At 42.1% G+C, this 22,038-nt stretch overlaps 1 protein-coding gene across 1 annotated transcript in view; it reads left to right on the top strand.

The window, feature by feature from the left end:
- The window catches only part of parvaa (parvin, alpha a), a 29,149-nt gene extending 8,220 nt beyond the window's left edge, over positions 1–20,929 (top strand). Inside the window, exons 5-13 of the mRNA XM_072386605.1 lie at positions 924–1,064; positions 8,189–8,304; positions 8,513–8,571; positions 12,127–12,146; positions 12,244–12,305; positions 13,145–13,213; positions 13,340–13,441; positions 18,192–18,264; positions 19,680–20,929. Coding sequence (XP_072242706.1) covers positions 924–1,064; positions 8,189–8,304; positions 8,513–8,571; positions 12,127–12,146; positions 12,244–12,305; positions 13,145–13,213; positions 13,340–13,441; positions 18,192–18,264; positions 19,680–19,756 — 719 coding nt within the window. The 3' untranslated portion in view covers positions 19,757–20,929. The remainder of the gene's footprint in view (positions 1–923; positions 1,065–8,188; positions 8,305–8,512; positions 8,572–12,126; positions 12,147–12,243; positions 12,306–13,144; positions 13,214–13,339; positions 13,442–18,191; positions 18,265–19,679) is intronic.
- Positions 20,930–22,038: the final 1,109 nt, after the last annotated feature.

Below are 22,038 nucleotides of genomic sequence, written 5' to 3'. Positions count from 1 at the left end.
AGGGTTGAACCCACTGACATTTCATCGTGTTATTTTAGTTTAAGAAATGGGGAAAATACCTTTAGTTGTTAGGACTTTAAATGTAGGGTCCCGTATTTTTTCCCATCTTTTGGACCACATTATTAAAAGATTAAATCTTTGGAACCCTGCAGCACAGCAACGCTGAATAGCTGCAATGTAGTCCCAGGAGGCAATTCTCCACATCAAAGCTCAGATTATCACAGAAATTAGCAGTTTTTTATCCTCATTGTGACCGTCTGACTTAATCCAGCATGGCTGAGGCTGACTTTGGGAAATTCAGAAGATGATGGGGTTATTTAATGTATATGTGATGTTTATGTTCTGTATACAGTTTGTGCTCCCAGATTTCCCAATTTGAGCTTTCTTTAAGTAAAGCTACCTCAAAGCTCAGTTTAAGGTCAATTTTGGACATTTCTGTTAATGGTTTACCAGGTTATTTTATTATTCAGATGTATGCAGGTATAGATTGGGTGACTCGTTAACGTTTGAAACTGAATTTGTAAAAAAACTCTTTGCACATACTAGAGGAAAGTGAAATAACTGTAAAAGGGCTGAAGATACAGGAAGTTCAACATGTTAAATATCATGTACACATTTACTGTATTACACTGATCTGTGGTTGTTTGACTACATTAATGCAACTATTGGATAAAAAACTCATTCTTATCATCATTGTAATGTAGTTAAAACTGTATTTGGACATGTGTGAGGCAGATGGACAGCATTAGGTTGCATGCTTTTGACCAGAGAAGTGTCCGCTCTCTCAGGACTGATGATGGTTAAGTGGATGTCAGCGTTATTGTTCTTTGTGTTGGGGCTTGTGTGGGACTTTTTCCTGTTTCTTTTTAAAAAAAACGTAAACTCATCGGTGTCTGTCCTCGCGTTCATGTGTGTGTTTTTAGAAAAGCTGGAAGGTGAGAAACTGAACGTGGCCGAGGTGACCCAGTCGGAGATTGCCCAGAAACAGAAGCTGCAGACTGTTTTGGAGCGCATCAACGACTCGCTGAAACTCTCCACCCGGAACATTCGCTGGAATGTCGACTGTAAGGAACTACGCTGGTATTTTCTGATACAAGCATAATAACCAGCCTGTGTGCATTGAGCATCCGGTTTGGGTCTTGTATTGTGACATTGTTCACTCTCCAGTCTCTGTGCACTGCATAAAGTTGATTAGCTTTGAGAACACAGTGCAAGGAATACAGTGGAGGGCATTGTTGCATCGTGGGGTTGTAGTGTGTGAAATCCATGAAACGGGACACTGCTATCTGTTTGCATTAGGCAATTTTATGACATTCAAATATGAAGGTGAACCATCTGGCTCCCAGTTGTATGAAAGACTGTTCTGAGGTTTGTAAAGATAAGATGAGAACCACGACCTGCGGGTGAAATCTGTTTCTACAGCAGCAAAATGAGGAGGAGTTCACACAGATGCGTAAAAGAATGGAATTTAAAAAAAACGAGTGTTTTCAGGCAGATTTGTGTTGCTGTAGTTCTCACAGTGAGAATTAAACCAGAACAACCGAACACAGAAGAAGAATGGCTACCTCTGTGGGTCGCTAAGATCATTAATGCTGTTTTTTTTTATTATTATGTTGACAAAAGCATGGAGCCTTAAAAACATGATAGAGATCTGTCATCCTGGACATCACCCAACCACTATCGGAACTCTGTTTGCATGAAATGTCCCCAGCTGACCCTGTGCACCCACACTTAAGTACCCGTTCTAGGGCATGCACTCCCATCTGCACCCGCTGGAGCTCCACGCCCCTGGTACTACATAATACTTTGTAAAAGAACCAGGCTCCCCAGCTGAGCCTGTGCACCCACACTTAAGTACCCGTTCTAGGGCATGCACTCCCATCTGCACCCGCTGGTGCTCCACGCCCCTGGTACTATATAATACTTTGTAAAAGAACCAGGCTCCCCAGCTGAGCCTGTGCACCCACACTTAAGTACCCGTTCTAGAGCATGCACTCCCATCTGCACCCGCTGGTGCTCCACGCCCCTGGTACTATATAATACTTTGTAAAAGAACCAGGCTCCCCAGCTGAGCCTGTGCACCCACACTTAAGTACCCGTTCTAGGGCATGCACTCCCATCTGCACCCGCTGGTGCTCCACGCCCCTGGTACTATATAATACTTTGTAAAAGAACCAGGCTCCCCAGCTGAGCCTGTGCACCCACACTTAAGTACCCGTTCTAGGGCATGCACTCCCATCTGCACCCGCTGGTGCTCCACGCCCCTGGTACTATATAATACTTTGAAAAAAGAACCAGGCACCAAACATCCCCGAACCAACCACCCGCCTCTCGGGGGCCGGGGCTGCTTTCCGGCCCCCTACCTCTACCTCCAGGCTCCAGTCTCCCCAGCCGACCATGTGCACCCACACTTAAGCACCCATTCTCGGGAATGCACTCCCGTCCTCACCCACTGGAACTGAGGACCGTGGTCCCTAGTTCCTGTATGTCAGAATGTGCGAAAAAAACGTCCCTATTCCTGAAAAGGTTATAGGAACTGCAAAAGGTTCCTACAGTGGGAATGCGCCTCATGAGATCACCTGCCAGACATCATATCCACATATACTTTCCTTTAGCTGAGTTCTCCTTGTAATTATTAATTATTACTTATGATTTCTTTTATTTACCAGAAAAGGAATTTAGACAGGTCTGTCGTCAGTGGTTGAGTAATGAGGCATCACACTCTTAGCCTGACCTTCGTTGCTTCCTTTCTGCGTAAAGTGCTTATGTTTGAACGTTCTTGTCTCACTTTAGTGGAATAATTTGCTTCAGTTTGAGAACAAGGCAAATGAAGAACTCTCTTGGCACTGACAGCTACATCTCTCTTTTATCTGACACGGTGAATAACATTAATTATTGTAAAGGTCCCAGCGCACTGCCTTTTACTTTTGTCACCAGGCGCAACATAATTACTGCGTAAAAGTAAAGAAATAAATAAAGATAAAAAATAATGAATCGATTTATCAGTCAGAAACTCAACAATTTTGACTGTTTATTAGATAAAAATGCTACGTTTTTGTATTTGATGCCGTCAGCCTTTTTCAGAAATTTTTGGAAAAGACGCAATAAAATACCTAAAACACAAAACTCGCAGAACATCTAACAACTAATTATTTATTTGGCAGCAGGTCAGCAGCATCTCTGGGTGTAGAAAAAAGCCTCATACAGACAGGAACGTGGGGAGGGTTCAATGATCCATGAAAAGCTTGGAGGACAAATAGTTTCAGAGAATGTGGAGAATTTTCTGTTAGCGGAGGCTGTAAAATCTGGCCTCCCGTTAGGTAAATGAACACAATGCACAGGCTCGTCGGCCAATTAAAACTTACTGTTCTTTTATAGTTCCTGTATGAGGACCCGTGTTTCTATAGATCTGCATCTGTAGGAGGAGGAAGAAGTCAAACAGTGAGCATCCGTCATGATGCCTTGGGGCGTGGTTAACGTTCACATCTGTGAAGTTACCATTTCTGCAGGTTTGGTTACGACACAAACTGCCGTGCAGATGTTTTCCCTTTCAAAAACGTCTCGGTTACTCCAGCAAGTCGATGCTGAACCTTCTTTTAGCCTTTAAAGCAGATGAAGAACTTCCAGGACGCTGAATTTTTCCATTTATTAGCACAGAAACAAGTTGTGCCTGACATTTAAGACTAAAGAAAGAGGCTTGCAGCCGCTGCTTCATGCCTGTGGTGGATTATGATGAGGCTGTTCACATATATTAAATGCATTAGATGCAGTCTATCATGGAGCTCTAATGGTTGTAATGGATCCTAAATCTCTAACCCACCACTGCTCGTTGTATGCTTGTGTTTCTCTGTCTTCTTTCTCTACAATTAGTCATTGGTATGTTCTAATCTACAAAGCTATTCTTGGTGTGCTTCCTCCTTATTTACAGACCCACATTTAAAAGGGGGAAAAAAACTCAGGAAGTGCTTCTCTTGGAGATCGGGATTTATTCCTGCCGTCTGTTCCCAGAGCCCACACTGAACTGGGGAAAAAGGCATTTAATTATCCTGCTGCCTTTTCATGAAATGAATTTCACAATCACTTCGAATTTAAAGAAGATGACCTCACGAGATGAATTCATAACATTCTTATGTGACTTAGAGGCAGAAACATGGACAGTTTTTCTGTTTTATTTATTTTCAATGTAAGTTTTGTGTTTTTACATATTTTTTTATGCTTTTGCCTCATATCTGAGTTTAGTTTGGTGCTTCTGTGCTGATGCTGCTTACAAACGATCTTTGATCTTACTGAAAGGTTATAATATGATAATAATTGGGGGGGAAAAGGTCCCCCTTTGTATGACATCATGTAGTTTAACAGGGTACTTGACTTGAGTTTCTTCTTCAGACTTACTCCGTGATGTTGAGATCAGAGCTCTGTGGGGGCCATCACATCTGTTGCAGGACTTCCTGTTTTCTCTTGTAACTAAAGATAGTTCTGTTGACATCTTCCAGTATGTTGAGGTTGTCCGGCTTCCTGTTCGATGACAACGCTTGATGGACAAGAGTGTTAAAAACGAGAAAAGCTGAAAATAATTGCATACATTAGCTAACATAGCGGGTGGGTGGGAGGATGAATAAAGAGCAGATTCACTGCATGAGGAAGGTATGAAAATAGATGGCGCACACAGAGAAACTGATCGATTTAGTGAGCCCCACACAAAGGCCACATCAAATGAATTTCTTTCAGACCAAATAATCTGACATTCTTAAATGTTCCTCTGATGGAAGCTTCGTCCTTGAAAAGCTATTGGAGCAAGATGTCCTCAAAAATGCTAAAGAGCACAGTCGATAACATGGAATGTAATTGATTTGGCTGTCCTTTTATTTGAAGGCTTTCTCTTAATCAATTCACCTTTGTTTGTCCAGACTCTCATCCCGCCTCCAGATGCCAGAGAAATACCCTCATCCCTGATATGGCCTATTGGGATCCTCATGTGCAGTGAGGATCTGAGGTTTTATGACGGCTCTTAGCATCTTTCTGTGACGCTCCATTGCCACAGGGCACAATCAAAGACTTCAGGCTCTTAATTGATCCTGATTGTTTTGCTTTTGTAAATCCTCTTTGTTTGGATGAGTAATGACATGTGACTCAGTGCGTCTGACTGAACAGGCGCTTCACGGCTGAGCTCACTGTGCAGTTTTCTGTCCGTTTTACTGGGTGAAGCTTGTATTTTTGTGGTTTTTTAATATCACTTCAAGGCAACTTTTGGTATCTCTTGTTTGTATTTGCCGTTGAAGCAGGGCGTCCTTGCCATGTAAAACCCTTGATTGTAAATTCCTTAAAAGACAAAAATATTTGAGGAAATATTTTCATTGTTATTTGGCTTCCCAATGTCAGTTTATTAAAAAAATACAAAGGATTAAAAAGAAGAAGAAGAAAATGCTGAGATACATGTTGGTTGTAGATAGTGGTATCTTGGAGATATAAAAAAAGATTAGACATTAAGAAAAGATTGGCTAAATCACTGGAACAGAATACAGATATTGTGTATTAGAATGTTTCTTAATTCTTTCCCTTCCTCCTACAAATCCTGCTCGTTCTACTTATTTTGTGCCTTCTTCTGCCATGTGTTAAACATGTTTGCAACAGAGAAACTTGCCTAGATTTGCTTGAAAAACTTAATTTCATCTTGATTTGTTGACTCTATCATTGTGGATGGAGCTAGTTAAACTGGCGCTGGTGTTACACGTTGAATTTGTATTCAACAGGTCCAACAGGTCCAACAGGACACGTGGGATCCCAGTCCCAATGCAGTCCTTGACTGTGCATGAAAGCAGCAGGGGGTGGATTGCCTATAAACAGCAGACATAGCAGGTCTCCATGTCTGTCTTTGTCTTGTATGAGCGAGATTAGAGGGCTAAAGCTGCAGTTTTGCACAGGAGTCACATGTAGGGCCACTTTATACCTTCTCTAAGGCACACTTCCCTGTGTGTTGCCCTTGTTTCTCTGCTCCAGCTCACCTGATTCAAATGAATAAGTCTTCATCAGTCAGTCTCTGCAGAGCTTAAAGAGCCGAAGAGCTGACCCATTTGTTTGAATCGGGTCACATAGAAAACATGCAGGGCATTGTGCCTGCTCTAAGGTATCAATCGTAGCTGCTCTCAGCCTCTGCAGAGGGACAGACCCATAGGCTTCGGTGATCGATCGATGATCGAATACTGATCGGCTGCAAGTTGGCTCAAGCTAGCTAGAGCCAGGAAGGGTATACAACAGTCGATTTCTCAACAAAGAGATCCAAGTGCCAACGAGCATTAATAGCACAGAAGCACAGGTGAGAAGTTCAGCCAGCGGCTGCATTGATCAGTCTTTATTATTCCACACTTAGTTTCACCTCGCCAAAAAGCAGGTTTGTTCGCTTTGATCTCTGTCATTTGTACAGCAGAGCTAAGCTAAAGCACCAGCAACAGCACCAACACAGCTCAGACTGTGACACGTATTTACGACACGTCTCATGTTTCCGATTGGAATTCTAGGGTTGTTCCTTCGCTTTGCCGGAAGAATTGAATTCTTTCAAGCGACAGCAGAGGCAGCAACCAATCAAACTAATTGGGTGTCAGATATCGTAACTGATTGTCGCTACAATTAAAGGCATCAGGCCCTGTTGAGCGTTACAGCATGGCGTCTGTGGGAATCCTACCAACACTTCACTGCAGTTTTCTTCCTAAACAGAAGGAGTTGCTACAGAGACAATGCCCCCCCCCCCCCCCAAACACCTCAGGGTAGCTTCAGAAGAAAACACACAGGAAGAATAATATTCACAACTGCACAGTTTTAACTTCTCAGTTTCACTTTTAAGCAGTTTTTGATGTTGACGATGTCAAATGTGCCCTTGTCTCAGTGTGCACCAGCTCACAAAAAATGGAGGCACTCACGACCAGCCAAAACAACACAACAGCGCCCTGAGCTCCAGTTATTGTGGTGTCAAATTAGAGGGGTTACGTCATGCATGTGGGCGACAACGGCGAGCATAAACAAAGCGTGATGCAAACATGTTGGCACCCCTCTTTTGGGTCAAATCTCTTGTCATCTCACATTAAGCAGCCTATGGTTCTGAGCTTTGAACTGAAGTGTTACATAATTCAGATGTTCCTCTTACACTCCAATCCCTCATTTATGATCGCAGTAAGTCACCAAATCTGCAGATGATCTCAGTTTGGAAAGGAGAGGCCAACTTTGACCTGTTCATAAGATACAGATGAGGAACGTATTTCATGTAATGCTCTCACTAGCAGCAGAAAAACACTTTTTGATGTGGACAGATGGGAAGTACAGCACCCCTGCCAGCCACATTTTTAAGGCAGGAATCTACTAGTCAGTAAAATTCAGCACATTTAACAGCTTATTAAAGAAGAGCTGCCATTCACGTTCATGGATGACGTTTATCTTCTGAACAGAATTGAACTGAATGTGACTCTTAAACAAAACAGCAGTTCATCGGAAGCACAATGAGACTAATTAGTGGACAACTTACAGCTTAAATATTTATTCCATCTCTCTGTCATGAAGCCTTATAATAAAACCTAGAGTTCATGTTTTATTCTAAAGAAAGAGATTCAGTAGGCATTTACACACATTTTTACATTTTGTTCTTGAAAATAAAACACAAGTTTGGTCATTTCTGTAAATTGCCTGTTAGCTATAAATAAGCGGAGTTGTCTTGGATTTTAACATTAAAGTGCAACATTAAAATGGTATCATTCAACTTCACAGTCCAAAGTCACAACCAGGCTGAATTCTTTTTCACTTTTTGGTATTGATTTGACTGTTGGTGCATTACAGCCAGCACTCTTCTTAGCATTTTCAGTTTATGTCAAAAGTCAAGATAAAATATGGCATGAATGTATCCTTTTTCAGTTTTGTATTGTTTTAATTAGTAATTAACCAATTAGTCGATTAATTGTTTCAATAATCAATGACTAATCGACTATCAAAATAGTCGTTAGTTGCAGCCCTGGTGCTCATACATTTTGTTTGGAGCATCGGTGCTACTAATGGGGGTTGGGTGATTCCGGAGCCCTTTTAATGCAGACTGAGACAGTTTGTGATTAAAATAACTGTTATAATGTTGTTCTCGCTGTTGAATGGTATGCAGGAATTTACCTGCTTGCAGTTGTATTTTAAGATGCTGTTTTTCTTCTCACAATAGCGGTTCATGCTAAGAGCATTGTTGCCATCCTTCACCTGCTGGTGGCGCTGTCACAGCACTTCAGAGCACCAATCAGATTGCCAGACCACGTTTCAATTCAAGTCGTGGTCGTCCAGGTGGGTGGAAAATGAATTTGATTTCAAGTGTCCGAAGCCTTGCGTGACACGTCACCTTCTTTATTGAAACTTTTGCTTTTATATGACCTCTCTGGTGGTTTCCAGCCATGAGTTTTTATCCCTTCATTAGTCGCCACCTTGTTTTTTATTGTGCAGTCGTATTCAGCTGCACAACATGAGCACAGTGTCCTCCCTTTATGTCTTTCAGAAAAGAGAGGGCATCCTTCAGTCCAGGCAGATTCAAGAGGAAATCACTGGCAACACGGAGTGAGTACCCTCCAGTGTGTGATTCATTCTCACACCACACAACGCATGTTGTGTTCAGAATCACTGCTGATGGTGCACAAAGAAACCTGGTGGTAATCACGCTTTCCAAAACGCATAAAAGTACCTAGGCTGGTTAATACAAATACCTCGTGTGAAGTTTACTGATTCATCTTGGCAACAGAGTTACAGTCTATGATAAAGTTTGTTGAATTTTGGAAGAACTGGATGGAAGATTCTCGCTGACAGTCTGAGCAGCAGGAAGAGCAAAATGATAGCGACAAGACACCTAAAAGTAAAACTATGCATGTGGATATGCAGCGATTTTCGTTAGGCCGTGAAACAGATTTTCTGGAGGCAGCCACGCAAAGGAGCAACGGACGGGACTTTTTTTTTTTTTTTTTTATTTCCTGCAGGCGCTTTAGTTTTAAGTCCATACAGTTTTTTTGAATAAGCCCATGTGCAACTATAAAAAGGTAACCGATGGTGTCTGCCTAACAATAATACGTTTTATTTATGGGAGCCTTTCAGGACCCTCAAGAATCAATAATGTGCAACACAAAACTGTCAAAATAGTAGAAAGAAAACATAATAAAACAGCAATAAAGTTGGGCCTGAACGATTAATTACATTTGCGATAAAATCGCAATGTGAAAAAATTGGATTTTCTAATCGCATCCGTTGCAATTTAAGTCATGTGACTTTCAACACGCAAAGGGCCCAAACAAAACTGACCAGACGACGGTGGCCTCCGGCACAACCACGACAGCAGCCCACACTAAAGAAACTGTAGTGTCTAAGAGGAGCAGTGCTTCAGTTGTTTTACAAAAGAGGACGCTGCACAGCACTGCCAGGTATGCTGCAAAACCAGGTATGCAGGTATGTTGCTACCTCGAGAGGCAACACGACAAACTTGTTTCAACATTTTAAAAAAACACCATAAAGCCTCATGATAACTGCATGGCTCAAATGGCGTCAGCAGCGCATCTCATCATCAACACAGCACCCGACAGCGCTTGTTAACCGAAATGTTGGAAAGCGTGACTCCATGTGAAAGTTCGTCAAAACGGCACGGAGAAATGACTCGAGCAATAACAGAGTTTTGACGTGATGCTCATCACCACGGTGACCAAGCCTGGGTTTACAGCTTTAATTAAGACCCTGGATAAGCGGTGCAGCATGCCCCCCCGGACATGTTTCAGCCAGGTTGCTGTTCCGGAGCTGTATAAAAAATGCAAGCAAAGAGTGACGCAGAGCTGGGTTTGTCTGCTATAACAGAAAGATTTAATCCCTATATTTGTTGAAATATACAAAAGTCGAGGAACTTGAAAAATAATCGATTATTAAATCACAATATTTAAAAAATAAATCGCAATTAGATTATTTTTTCCATATCGTTCTGCCCTAAATGAAGTGCAACAATGAGGTCAGTCCAGTCTCAGGATTAGTGAATGTGCCTGTCTGAAAAGGTGAGTTTTTGGCAGGTTTTGAAGCAGGTGAAAGAATCTAAATGTTTTATGTTGGGATGATGGACAAGCGAGTAGGTGAGAGGGTGAGTTGGATGGAGGAGGACACCTAACAGCACAGCTGGGTATGTTGGTGTTGGGGAGCTCAGTAAGATCCAGAGGGGTGAGGTTGTTGATGGCATTTATAAATGATGTGGAATTTAACAGGAGCTGCTGCGGTATAGGTGTAATAAGACTGAAGAAGGGGTCCTGGAAAGAATTCTCTCAGCAGAGTTTTGAACCTGTTGCAGTTTATCGATGGACTTGTCAGATAAACCAAAAAGAAGAGTTACAGTGAAAGGCGGGATGTAATCAGAACAGCAGTACTGATGTTACGTAGATGGAAGCAAGCAGAGCGAGCCACATTTCTGCTGCTGAGCATGACGTAACCTCAGATAACACTGTTTATAGTCTGACGCAGCATTAGTAAAGCCGTGCCAGTGTTTTTATTTCTCCTCACCCAGAGCACACCTTTGTTTGGGATTTTTTTTCCTCACTAGGCCAGGTTTCCATTCACCAGCGAAGCTGATTCCTCCCAACAGCTGATTATACGATTAACCCTTAACTGCTGTGTGTTTCTGTCAGTTAATGTGACAGTTCAGTCTTGTGCCGGGTTAAAGCGGTGTGTGTGTGACTTGGCTCGATGTTGTCAGATTTCTGCAGCATCACAAGGGTTATTCAGTTGCAAACAGATTAAAAGAAATTAGTGCAGCCAGCCTGAAAGCCACATTATCTGCTCATCTGTTCCTTAGAGACCTCAGTGGAGGCTTTTACCTCAGCATCATTGCAGGTTTCCACACTCACTGTCACAGAGACCAAAACGAAGTGCCTGCCACACAAAATATGTCAGTTTCTGCATTTAAGATGTTTCCTGGCTGCTGTCACAGCAACCCTTGGATTTAGAGGAATGTCTGCCAACACCTAACATTATGTAACACTGAGCATCGTTCAGCAGAAGAAGTCAGAATTATGTTAAATGTCTGAACAAAGCAGTTGTGGAGGAACTAAGATGAAGAGCTCAGGGGTGTTTGAAACACTGCTATGAATGTCACTAAGCACTGGTCACTGCTATTTCTGATGCAAAAAGCAAACTCGATTTAATCTAAAAAGAGTTTTGAAACTTGGTGTTCATCCTTTCGCAGTTTAGTTGTTTTTGTTTTGCAGACAGAATCCTAATATTGTGCGCTGGTGAAGAGACAACCATTGTATCTGTGCAGTCGATGTGATGGCACCCTTAGCTGAAGAATTAGACCATTTAAATCGCACACACGCTTTTTGTCCCCCTGTGAGGCAGTCCTGCAGCCTGACAGCAGCAACGAGGGAGATAACACCAGGCCAACACGCATATTTTGTCATGGTAGACTGCTAATAACGCACACAGAGCCTCGCACACACTCGCATGGTCACAGTGGAAATGCGGTTATTACCACACCGCCAGGATCGTTGCCCAGACCTGCCTGCGTTTGCCATCAGAGATTACACCGTGAACGTGTGCGATGGTGCTTTTGTGTGTGTGCGCCTGCCATTTCTTGCTGGCCTGGCCGCTGCGATATCTCTTCCACTTGGATGCTGGCGCTGCAGCGATTTCTACCCCCCCAGAACCACCTGACCCTTTCCAACAACATCCTCCGAAGTGCTAACACAGTAATAACAGACAAGAGGCCCTCCATTCCCATAGAAAACCTGCATGTTCAGAGAGTACACAGTCATTGTAGTCATACCCTGCAGCACTGTGGCCCTGTTGAGATTATTGCATTGAGCTGTAGTATGTGGTCACTGTGACCATCCCACTGATGAAACCCCGGTATTTGAACACCCAAGGTGTGCATGCGTCTATTGTTAATCAAATTATGAGACCCGACTGCATTATTGTATTGTCATTTGTTTGACATAATCCCTCCATTCTCTGCATTCCTCTGCGATTGAACTGGAAACGTATCTTTTATATTCTCTTGTTTTGTATGAATATTCAAATGGGGAAACTGTTAATAAGCAGAAACTGTCTCTGATTTCTGTACCTGACACATTTTCTTCCTCTTTTTGTTTCTTTCAGGGCTTTCTCCGGTCGACATGGTATGTTTTCAGTAAAAAGAGGAATTATGGAACCAAAATGTTCAGAATGAAGTGCTCGTTTTTCTTATTTATCGGTTAATGTCTTTACTTTCCACAGAGCGTGATGCTTTTGACACCCTGTTTGACCACGCTCCAGATAAGCTGAATGTTGTCAAAAAGGTAAATTTCTGGGGTTAAAATGTGGTATCACGGATTCATCCACCATGTCTAACACCGTCATGAAGAAGTGGGAACTTTCATAGTATTACATGAAATTTAATTCCCTAAACAGCTCATTTTACCTTCAGGTTTTGGTCTAAATGGTAATGAAACCCATGCAAATATAGACTGAAAATACAGAGCAGTAAAGGTTGTGTTTTGGTTGTCTTCTGTTCATTTTTAATGTGTTTGTAGCCACTAGTAAACTATTTTTAATGATAAATATGCACTGGTTTGAATTTGGGATGTTGGGAAAGGAGCGTGTTTACCATTTATGGACAAACTGAGTGTTTGGGAGCTGAGGAGTTGTCCAAAGCAAAATGTTTGCACATTTCTGCGTGATGTGACTTTAGCCGCTCAGCGTCTCAGGCCGCCTTTTACCTCTTTCTTGGTTTTATGATGATTAAAGTGGGTAAAAGGGCTGGACTGCAGGCAGGTCAGTTTAGTACCTCGTTATAGTTGCTGTAGAGCCAAGCTGCTGTAGTTTGTGGAGCTTCGTGTTGCTTCTGAACTGTGGGCTTCTATGAGGAGACCAGAGAATGGTTTTCCACCTCACCTCAGTCCCTGTTCAGTCCATTCATTGATTTCCACAGTGAATCACGACTCTCTGGACCTGTTCTGGACTTTTGATTATCTGAACTGATTTTATGCAGAGTCATAGCTGGTAAAAGCCTCAATCCTGAACTCCTCTCCATCTTCACTGATGAAAGACTCAGGCAGTCCATTGTGAGACTATCAACCTGTGCAGATACTTTTGTGTGACCAGCTTCTATGTCTGACACTTCTTTGTTGTCTTTCAGACGTTGATCACATTTGTGAACAAACACCTGAACAAGCTCAACTTAGAGGTGTCTGAACTGGACACACAGGTAAGTCTCACACCAACATGCACATACAGCTGCAATGTGAGTTATTTTGTTAAAACAGCCCTTTTAAGCCTCAGGTATTCAGCTCCTCAGAGGTCCTGTATGTGTTATAATTGTGCTGCTCTTCAGTTTGCAGATGGGGTTTATCTGGTGTTGCTGATGGGGCTGCTGGAGGGATACTTCGTGCCGCTCTACAACTTCTTTCTCACACCAGAGAATTTTGACCAAAAGGTAAAGTGGGATTATTTTTCCACCTCTGAAAAGCGTTTCCTGTCGGGGAAACGTTCCTCACTGTGGCGTTCAGCTGCCTTCCTCATGGAAGACAGGCGCTACAGTGCTGATGTTAAAAAGGTAGCAAAATGTAGGCAGAAATGTTCTCAGGTTGCTACAGCGCTGCTGACACAGCATATTAGCTCAGTCATGTGTTTTCAAATATCTGATGACTTTTAGTTTTTATCAGACACAATTTGGTGAATCACCATTACAGTAAGATGCTAATTGGGATCAACTAGCTTGGTCCTGTCTGTTGTAAAGGTTTAGTCTATAGCTTCTCACTACTCTTCAGAGCAGTCATTAACTTAAGCAGCCTTCAAGAGCCCCGCCCCCCTACTATCATCTGCAGAAAGCTAAGCCACCCCCCCTCTTGTCATTATTTACACAAGGGTGTGATCTGACAGGTCCTGTATGTTGGAATAACAAAGCAACCGCATGTGACAATCAAACAATTTTGGGTATCCATTCTCCTAAAATAAGACGTCCTTAGGGCTGAATAATAGACGTCCATCACACAGGATGATAACCACGTGTCAGCATCTGCAAGACGAGACTTTATTTCCTAAGAAAACATATTCATATCTGCAGTGGGAGTTATTGTTGCTCTCTGTGAGCAAGTGTACTGACATTGTTGCTTTCCACGATGATAGATTCAGGATCCGGCAGGTCTCACATCAGAGGGCGAATGAGTCCGTGACGGATGTCATGAATCACTTGTCTGTAAAATTTCAAATAATATAATTCTTTTATGTCCTATAATTCTATAAAAAAAAGCACAAGCGCTCATTCATGCAGCAGTCGGTACACAGTAACAGTGTTTTAAGCACTTTATCCTCACACATTCTTTTGATGATCCAGAAAATGTGAAGTCAAAGCCTTGTGGACCTCATGTGATCCCCAGTTTGAGCACAACTGTGTTGCCTGTCAATATTAATCCTGGAAGTTACTCAATTAGGCCCATTGTGAGATGAAAAATAACTCATTGCCAGTTCATGGCTTCCACGAGCGCGAACCAATTGCTACTCTGCCAACGAACACCTCGTCCTATTTATACTACACTTTAGGTCAACTGTGCTGAAGTGGTTGTAAATGGTGTGCAGTACTTTGTAGAAGTGTCCTGTAAAGTCTCTCCTCAGTACAAGCCTCAGTGTCGTTGTTCTGAGTAAGAGAATGATGCAGGTGAACGCATGATCGGAGTCCTCCGACCACGTGCTTTTAGACTATTAAGATGAATAACGCGGGCAGTCGCACAGACACCCACTGGTCCTTCAGACAGTGATGAAGATGCAACATTTACTTCACAGGCTTTGCCTAAAAGTGACTGCAGAACCTATGTGATGACATGTTTCCTGCTTGTTTTGGAGTTTGTCAGCAGTTTTGCTGCAGCTTTTGTCCTAATTCTGAATTAATTGTAGTTTAATTGGTAAATAATTCCTCCAGTAACTAGTATTTGCAAGGACGTCATTTAAGGGGATTTTTTTGTAAGTGGGGTTGTGTGAAGTAATAATGTGTCGTCAGTTTTTTACCTGCTATAGACAGCTGTCAGTGTTTTCAGAGCTAAAGCTAAAAGCTACTCAGAGGAAGCCATGCCAGTTTCCAACTCAAACCTACAAAATTACATAATGTTTAAGGCAAGAGCTATTGTGTAGATTTTTACACTGCTTCACTTCTGCATCAGTAACCATCTGAGTATCTTTTAGCTTTACCTCGTCCACCAAGACATGATAACCACGTGGACACTTTTCATTCTTCGAGCTAAGAGCGCCATGTCTTCTCTGGGTTGGTTACACGCAGTTGAGTTGAGCTGTGGTTACAGCTCGAATGGAGCATTTAACTGCACAAACGTTGTCTTTAAGTAACATCAATGGGTATTTTGTCTGATCATGCTGCAGTTATGAAATCAGGATTTTATTAGAGCAGAGCGGCAGAGTTGTCAGGTTTTTATGAGTTTATTCTTAGTCCGTGTCAGATGTGCATACATGGAAGACGGATTGGATCCCCAACAGCTTATCCGGGTGTGTTAGATGGGTTTTAAGAAGCACGATTTGGCTCTGAGTAACTTGTTTAAACATGTACCTAATTTTCCGGAGTATAAGTCGCACTTTTTTTCATAGTTTGGCTTTTTTTCATAGTTTGGCTGGTCCTGCAACTTATTGTCAGGTGCGACTTATATATCAAAATATATATAATTTAACATGTTTTTAAATATTAATTCATACTGACTGACATGAACCAAAGAGTAAACTATCTACAGCTATCTACAGCTGTGAGAGGACACTCTAGGCTTGTGACAACTATATGCTAAGATGGTCACAGCTGGAGGAACGAATCCACAGATGAGTGCTTGAACAACGTCCTGCTGGGAGAGGCTCGTAAACGGTGCAGTTACGTCTCCATGTCCTGTTACTTGCCAAGGAGATGAATATAAATGACTTTGCAGGCGGGTTTTCTTGGTGTTACTGCTTCATGCAACACAACAGCCTCTCTATCAGAGCACGGACAGCGGTGTTTCAGAAACTGCCAGCAGACCTCCAAGCCAAGGTCGACAGTTTCCGTGAGCTCATTGAAAAGCAGGTAACTGAACACAACGTGTCACCGGATCATATGATCAACATGGACGAGGTCTGTTCTTAGTCTTGGATTTTGTGAAAGAAATTTCTAAATAAGTGCGACTTATACTCCGGAGCGACTTATAGTCTGGAAAATACGGTACATGTATTTTGAAAGGTCTGATTTTGGTTGGACTAACTCATTAATTAGTTTCTATTGTAATCTGACAACTCAAAAGAACTTCACACGTCCCACTTAAAAAAACAAAAAAAAAACAAGTCAAGCATCTGAATTAGGATCAGGTTTCACTAAACATGAGCTAGTCAACACACTGTGAGACTTCTTAGAAGCTCTTAGGTTTTTAAATAAGACCTTGTATTAACTTATAGTTGTTTTATTGTACATTTCTCAGTCTCAGTTTTATTTTTATTAATCTGCAGGAGATGTAACAGATTGAATCATTCTTGTTTTCTTCCAATTTTAGTGTTTTTTACTGCCATGACATCGATGAATAAATTCAGCTTTTTCTGATTAAATTAACAGCGTTATGTTATGTTGTACTTAATTTAGCTAATTCTGACATCTGTTTTCAGTAGAGAATCCATGATGACTTTTGATATAAGCCACTGATTCAAGACATCAGCCCGAATTGACCAAAATAAATCGGATCAAATCAAACTTTATTTATATAGCACTTTTTATACAAAAACAGCTCAAAGTGCTTTACATAATAAAATCAATACATACATAAAGTCAGAATACACAAATGCAACCTTCTTCCATCCATATTTTTGGATTAGTAGGCGCATTGATTAACCCAGTTTATTTTGTTTTTGAGATCCACGAAAAACGTGGTTGTGACTCATCTTTGGTCCTCGCCCGCAGTTTAAGGAACACTCCTAAATCAATACTCCATTTCTGAACAGACCTGTGCACTTGGAGCCAAGATTCTACACTCAATAGCTTGATAAATGTCGTCCGCTTTTCTCGAAGCCCTTTCAGCACAGAGCCACCTCTCCTCTATTGGCCTCTGTGGTACTATGGTATTCTGAACAGGCAATCTGCGGAGACACCACAGTAGCCTTTTGTTTGGGTTTTGGCCAGCGGCCCCTGCCAAGCTGCGAAGCAAAATGGGCATCAGTGCTACAATGTACACGACTGCTCACAAACACACACACACACACACTCCTGGCCCGGAAGAACAGGCACCAGCCCCACAGCATCTGTAATCTCCTATTGCACAGGGAAACACTGGAGTGGCTTAGGGGCTCAGCTCTTTCGCTCTGTATGTGTGTGTGTGTTGGGGGGGGTTTGAGGGCCTAGAGACCTATCAGCGATACACCAGGGGTGGGCTGAGAAAAGTAGCACAAGGCATCTAAAAGCACTCCTGCTTCTGCTCAGTAGATCTCTTCTTCAGGCTCTTCCTCTCTTCTCTTCTTTTTTTTTTTTTGTATTCGATGGGCTAAGGTCAGGCTTTTCACACAATAAGCCCTTGTTGGGCAAAGCTTTTAGTACTTCACAGCAGACACACACACACACACACACTCGCATATATACAATGGGCAGAGAATAGAAAACATCTTCCTACTATTCCACCTCTTCTCTCTGATTGGTTTCCCTCCTCGCTTACAGTATTTTTTTCCTCAGAAGTCAGCTGCATCTCTGTAGAATTGAAAGACAAAACCTTCAGAAAGTCTAAAGGAAGAAAATTCTAGTACCACGGTTTGAATAAACGGCAGTTCTGTTCTCTGGCATCGTTCGCCTGTACGTCCAAACTCAGTTTGTCCCATGTGAGCTGTAATAAATATTTGATAAACACTCTTTCGCTTGGCAGTCACATGTTACTCATTCGCCTGTAATGACTCGTATCAGCTGGCCTTAAATGAGAGCATCACTTTCTTTGAGTGATGCTGGTGACATGTGTCCTTTTGACAAATGAGGGTGCAGAGTGTTTGTGCAGCTGCTGAAGGCTCATGGTCTCACAGAACAGAGCTGCGCTGTGTTTGCTGACACACGAAGCTGTGGTTGCACAAATGAATCCACCTGGAATGTATGTTCTCTTATCAGCTGAGGGCTGTGTCTGGAGTTGTGTGATTTGTGCATATGAGAGCTTAAGGGGTCTATGTATGTGTGTAACAGCTTTATTTTGTGTCTGCAGGTTCACAACGTGTCGTTCTCCTTTGAACTGATGCAGGACGGAGGTCTGGAGCGGCCAAAGCCCCGACCAGAGGGTAGGATGTGCATTTCTCACATTCATGCTGTGCATCTTTAATCCATACTGTCGCCTATGAATGTAACAATATGAGTCTAAGCTTCTTAAGCTTCAGTAATCGATATTTTCACATTAGAAATCGGTCAAATGACTTGTTCACAGTGAAATATGACCACATGATCATCCTCTAGCTCGTGTCATCGACCTTGTTTCTGACAGCAGCAGTGAGGTGTTCAGACTGCATGCAGCATGCTCGTCTCATCATTTTTGAGCCTCGCTAATTGATGAATATTTAGGGCAAAAGTTGAGGGTTGACAGCAAAAAAACCAACCGTTACTTGGAAATGTGATGACATTTTACATGCAGGTTAAAGGTGATCATTACGGTGATGTAATGTGTAGGAAAACACTTTTTATTCAGCTTACTGTCATTTGAAATGTTCCTAAAGATATTCTTAAACATAACTCAGTCGTGCTTCATGACCCGCTAAAAGTGTGTGGTGGTGTATTTCTCTGCAGAAACACCCCCTTCTGCTTGCATTTAAACTGCTTCTCTGGTGTTTTTTGGGGGGATTCAACTTGACATGATCCCATGACGGTGTTTTAGGATTAAAAAAAACGGTTCAAATCCCTGTCCTTCGTGTTCTATCTGCAGACATTTGTGTTGTGCACATGTATATTATCAGGGACTGAAACCTGAAATGTATGCATGTATGGATGTAAAATATTCTTCTGGAGCCATGTGTGTTGGATCTAACTGTTAAGTTTCAGCTTCTGAAGTTACATGGCTTTCTTTATTGTAGAGTTAAAGGAGGCACGGGACAATAAAAACCATAAGCCTCAACACATTTGATGCATTTCTTATAAATCAAAAGGCTCTAAGCTCAGTTTGTTCTCACCAGGCGATTTAGAAAAAATGTTAAAGCTCCAATTTAATCATTTAAAACTGGAAGAAAGAAGAAAAGAACTTCATGTCAGGGTCAAACAGAACTGAATAAGCCACAAGTCTCTGAAAGTCTTGTGTTGTGAGTCAAATGGATTTGCTATAATCATATTTCAACAGCCAAAGTTCAGCCGGGTGTCTGCTGAGCTTTGTTTAGCGAAGGAAAAGATTTACCCTGTAGTGCAGAGAGGCAGGAATGAGGCTGCTGAGCAGTGACTTTTTGAAGGGCACATAGCACGTCCTCACCACTATAGAGGGCAGTTTAGCACATATTTTGGCTTCCAAGAGGACACTTTAGCACGCGTTTTGGCTCCCGAGAGGGCAACTGAGGGCAGTTTAGCACATGTTTTGGCTCCCCAGAGGACACTTTAGCATGTGTTTTTCAACAATTGGACCACAAGGGGGGGACTCCCCCTGTGCACATCACTGCTGCTGAGTGGACTTTGTTGTACAGATAAGTTGATGATAAATCTTTTTTCTTCTTCTCTTTAGATATTGTGAACTGTGACCTTAAATCAACCCTGCGCGTCCTGTATAACCTCTTCTCCACGTACAGGAGCGTGGACTGAGCGCCACGTGTCGCAGGAGGGACGGCGTGCTGAGGCTTATCTACGTGTTTTTCGTAGGAAGCTTCTTCTTCTTTTAACTGAACGCATGAATCACGTTTTGGGTAATCAATCTCACACAGATCTGTATTCTTTGGAAACTTCTTGTTTGACTTTTTGTTGTACTGAACTGAAAACGATTCTGCAGCCACTATCGATGTTTATTTAGGTCGTAGAGGTAATTCTGTGGTTTGGTATCATGACCAAAAGATTTCAGATCATCTCTTGTATCTTTTTTTTTCTTCTTCTTTTAATCCAGAAAAGAAAATGTTTAACTGTATTTATTGTACATTTTGATAAACATTCTCCTTCATTTTCCAGCTGTGTCATCGTTTCAATGCGCAAGTGCCTTTATTTAAACATGTTAACATCTGTTCTTGACACTTTGCACTGGGACACATGTGCGTCCCAGTTGGTTAACATGGATTCTTGACACTTTGCACTGGAACACATGTGCGTCCCAGTTGGTTAACATGGATTCTTGACACTTTGCACTGGAACACACGTGCGTCCCAGTTGGTTAACATGGATTCTTGACACTTTGCACTGGAACACATGTGCGTCCCAGTTGGTTAACATGGATTCTTGACACTTTGCACTGGGACACATGTGCGTCCCAGTTGGTTAACATGGATTCTTGACACTTTGCACTGGGACACATGTGCGTCCCAGTTGGTCAACATGGATTCTTGACACTTTGCACTGGAACACACGTGCGTCCCAGTTGGTTAACATGGATTCTTGACACTTTGCACTGGAACACATGTGCGTCCCAGTTGGTTAACATGGATTCTTGACACTTTGCACTGGAACACATGTACATCCCAGTTGTCTTAATGCTCCGGATATCCTTTGCAGGTGTAGAGGAACACTTAAAATATTAGACCAAAGCTTTACCTGCTTTCCTTGAATTTTATTTTATGAAATGTATCTTATTTTTTTTATAGGTGCATCAACCACACCAGCTCTTCCTGATACATTCACATATGTCAGATTTTTTTAAGACGCATTAGATTTCACGTTGGTACCAGTTAAATTTATATTTAAGCTATGTTGTGTTTCGAGCTGCCAACACGCTCCCTGTAATGCATCTGTTTATATTTTAATGCATTGCATTCAATAAATAGTTCATACCTGTGTGCAGTTGCATTTTTCTCCCCCCTCAGGTGAAGCAAAGAGGAATGTTTTTTCCAACAAAACAAAAATTGGGGTCAGAATGGTCCCAATTTTGTCAGCACAGAAAGACAAGTGAACCTCCACAACAATTTTCTTTTCACCAAATTGAGACGCTATGTTGGAAAGGTGGTGTAAAAGCTTTCTGAATTGGAGCTGACCCCAGCATAGACCGAAATAGATAGGACACTTACTGAATAGATGAAAAGGTTCATTTCTCCTTACACATTCCACAATAGCCTTTGAAACGGAAGGGGGGTGTTGATGTATTATTGATAATGCTGTGGCACCGCAGTGTTCTCTGCTGATGCCCACGCACGCTGCAGAGGCATTTGAATTAAGATGCTTTTGATTCCGTGTTGCTTTTCAATTAATTTGGCGTCCCTTGTGTGTGCGGTCCCTAAAATTATGAAGGGCAAAATGATTTTGGACTGCAACATATTTCAGGGCGATCGCATTGTGCGGGTTGTAATTTAATTTTCAGTCGAGAAAGGTTTGAAGCGCCTTCGGTGTACAACTCTGCGTCCAAAACAAAGTTGACACACTGTGTTAAATGTAAGTTAAAAACCGAACGCTATTAATAGCAAATGATTTGAATCCAGACCTGTAATGGGACTATTTTTAAAGAGAGTCTGAGTCTTCTGATGGTAAGATGGGGAAGGGTTCGCCACACTTGTGGCTTAGCTGTTTTAATTTAACATTCTCATCTTAAAATTCATGAGGACAGTTCATTGCTGTAGAGTTTCCTCAGAGTGTGTGTTCCTTGTGTCCTGTGTGTTGCTGAAAAGTGTAAGATGCAGCTATCTGGGTCTGTGTTTGGATCGTCTACTCATGCACTCACCCACTGTTTCCTGTTCACTCTTTAGAGCAGGGATGTCAAACTCCGGTCCTCGAGGGCCGCTGTCCTGCACGTTTTAGATGTTCACCTGCTTCAACACACCTGGGATCTCTTCAAAAGATTGTTAAGTTCTGCACTGATGCATTGATCTGAATCAGGTGTGTTAAAGCAGGAAAACATCTAAAACCTGCAGGACAGCAGTCCTCAAGGATCAGATGTGGACACCCCTGCTTTA

The sequence above is a fragment of the Leuresthes tenuis genome, unplaced genomic scaffold (genome assembly GCF_036924035.1).
Source record: "Leuresthes tenuis unplaced genomic scaffold, fLeuTen1.0.hap1 SCAF_5, whole genome shotgun sequence".
In the NCBI taxonomy this organism is placed as follows: domain Eukaryota; kingdom Metazoa; phylum Chordata; class Actinopteri; order Atheriniformes; family Atherinopsidae; genus Leuresthes; species Leuresthes tenuis.
The sequence above is the reverse complement of the archived record's forward strand: the minus strand, read 5'-3'. Positions and strand labels throughout refer to the sequence as shown.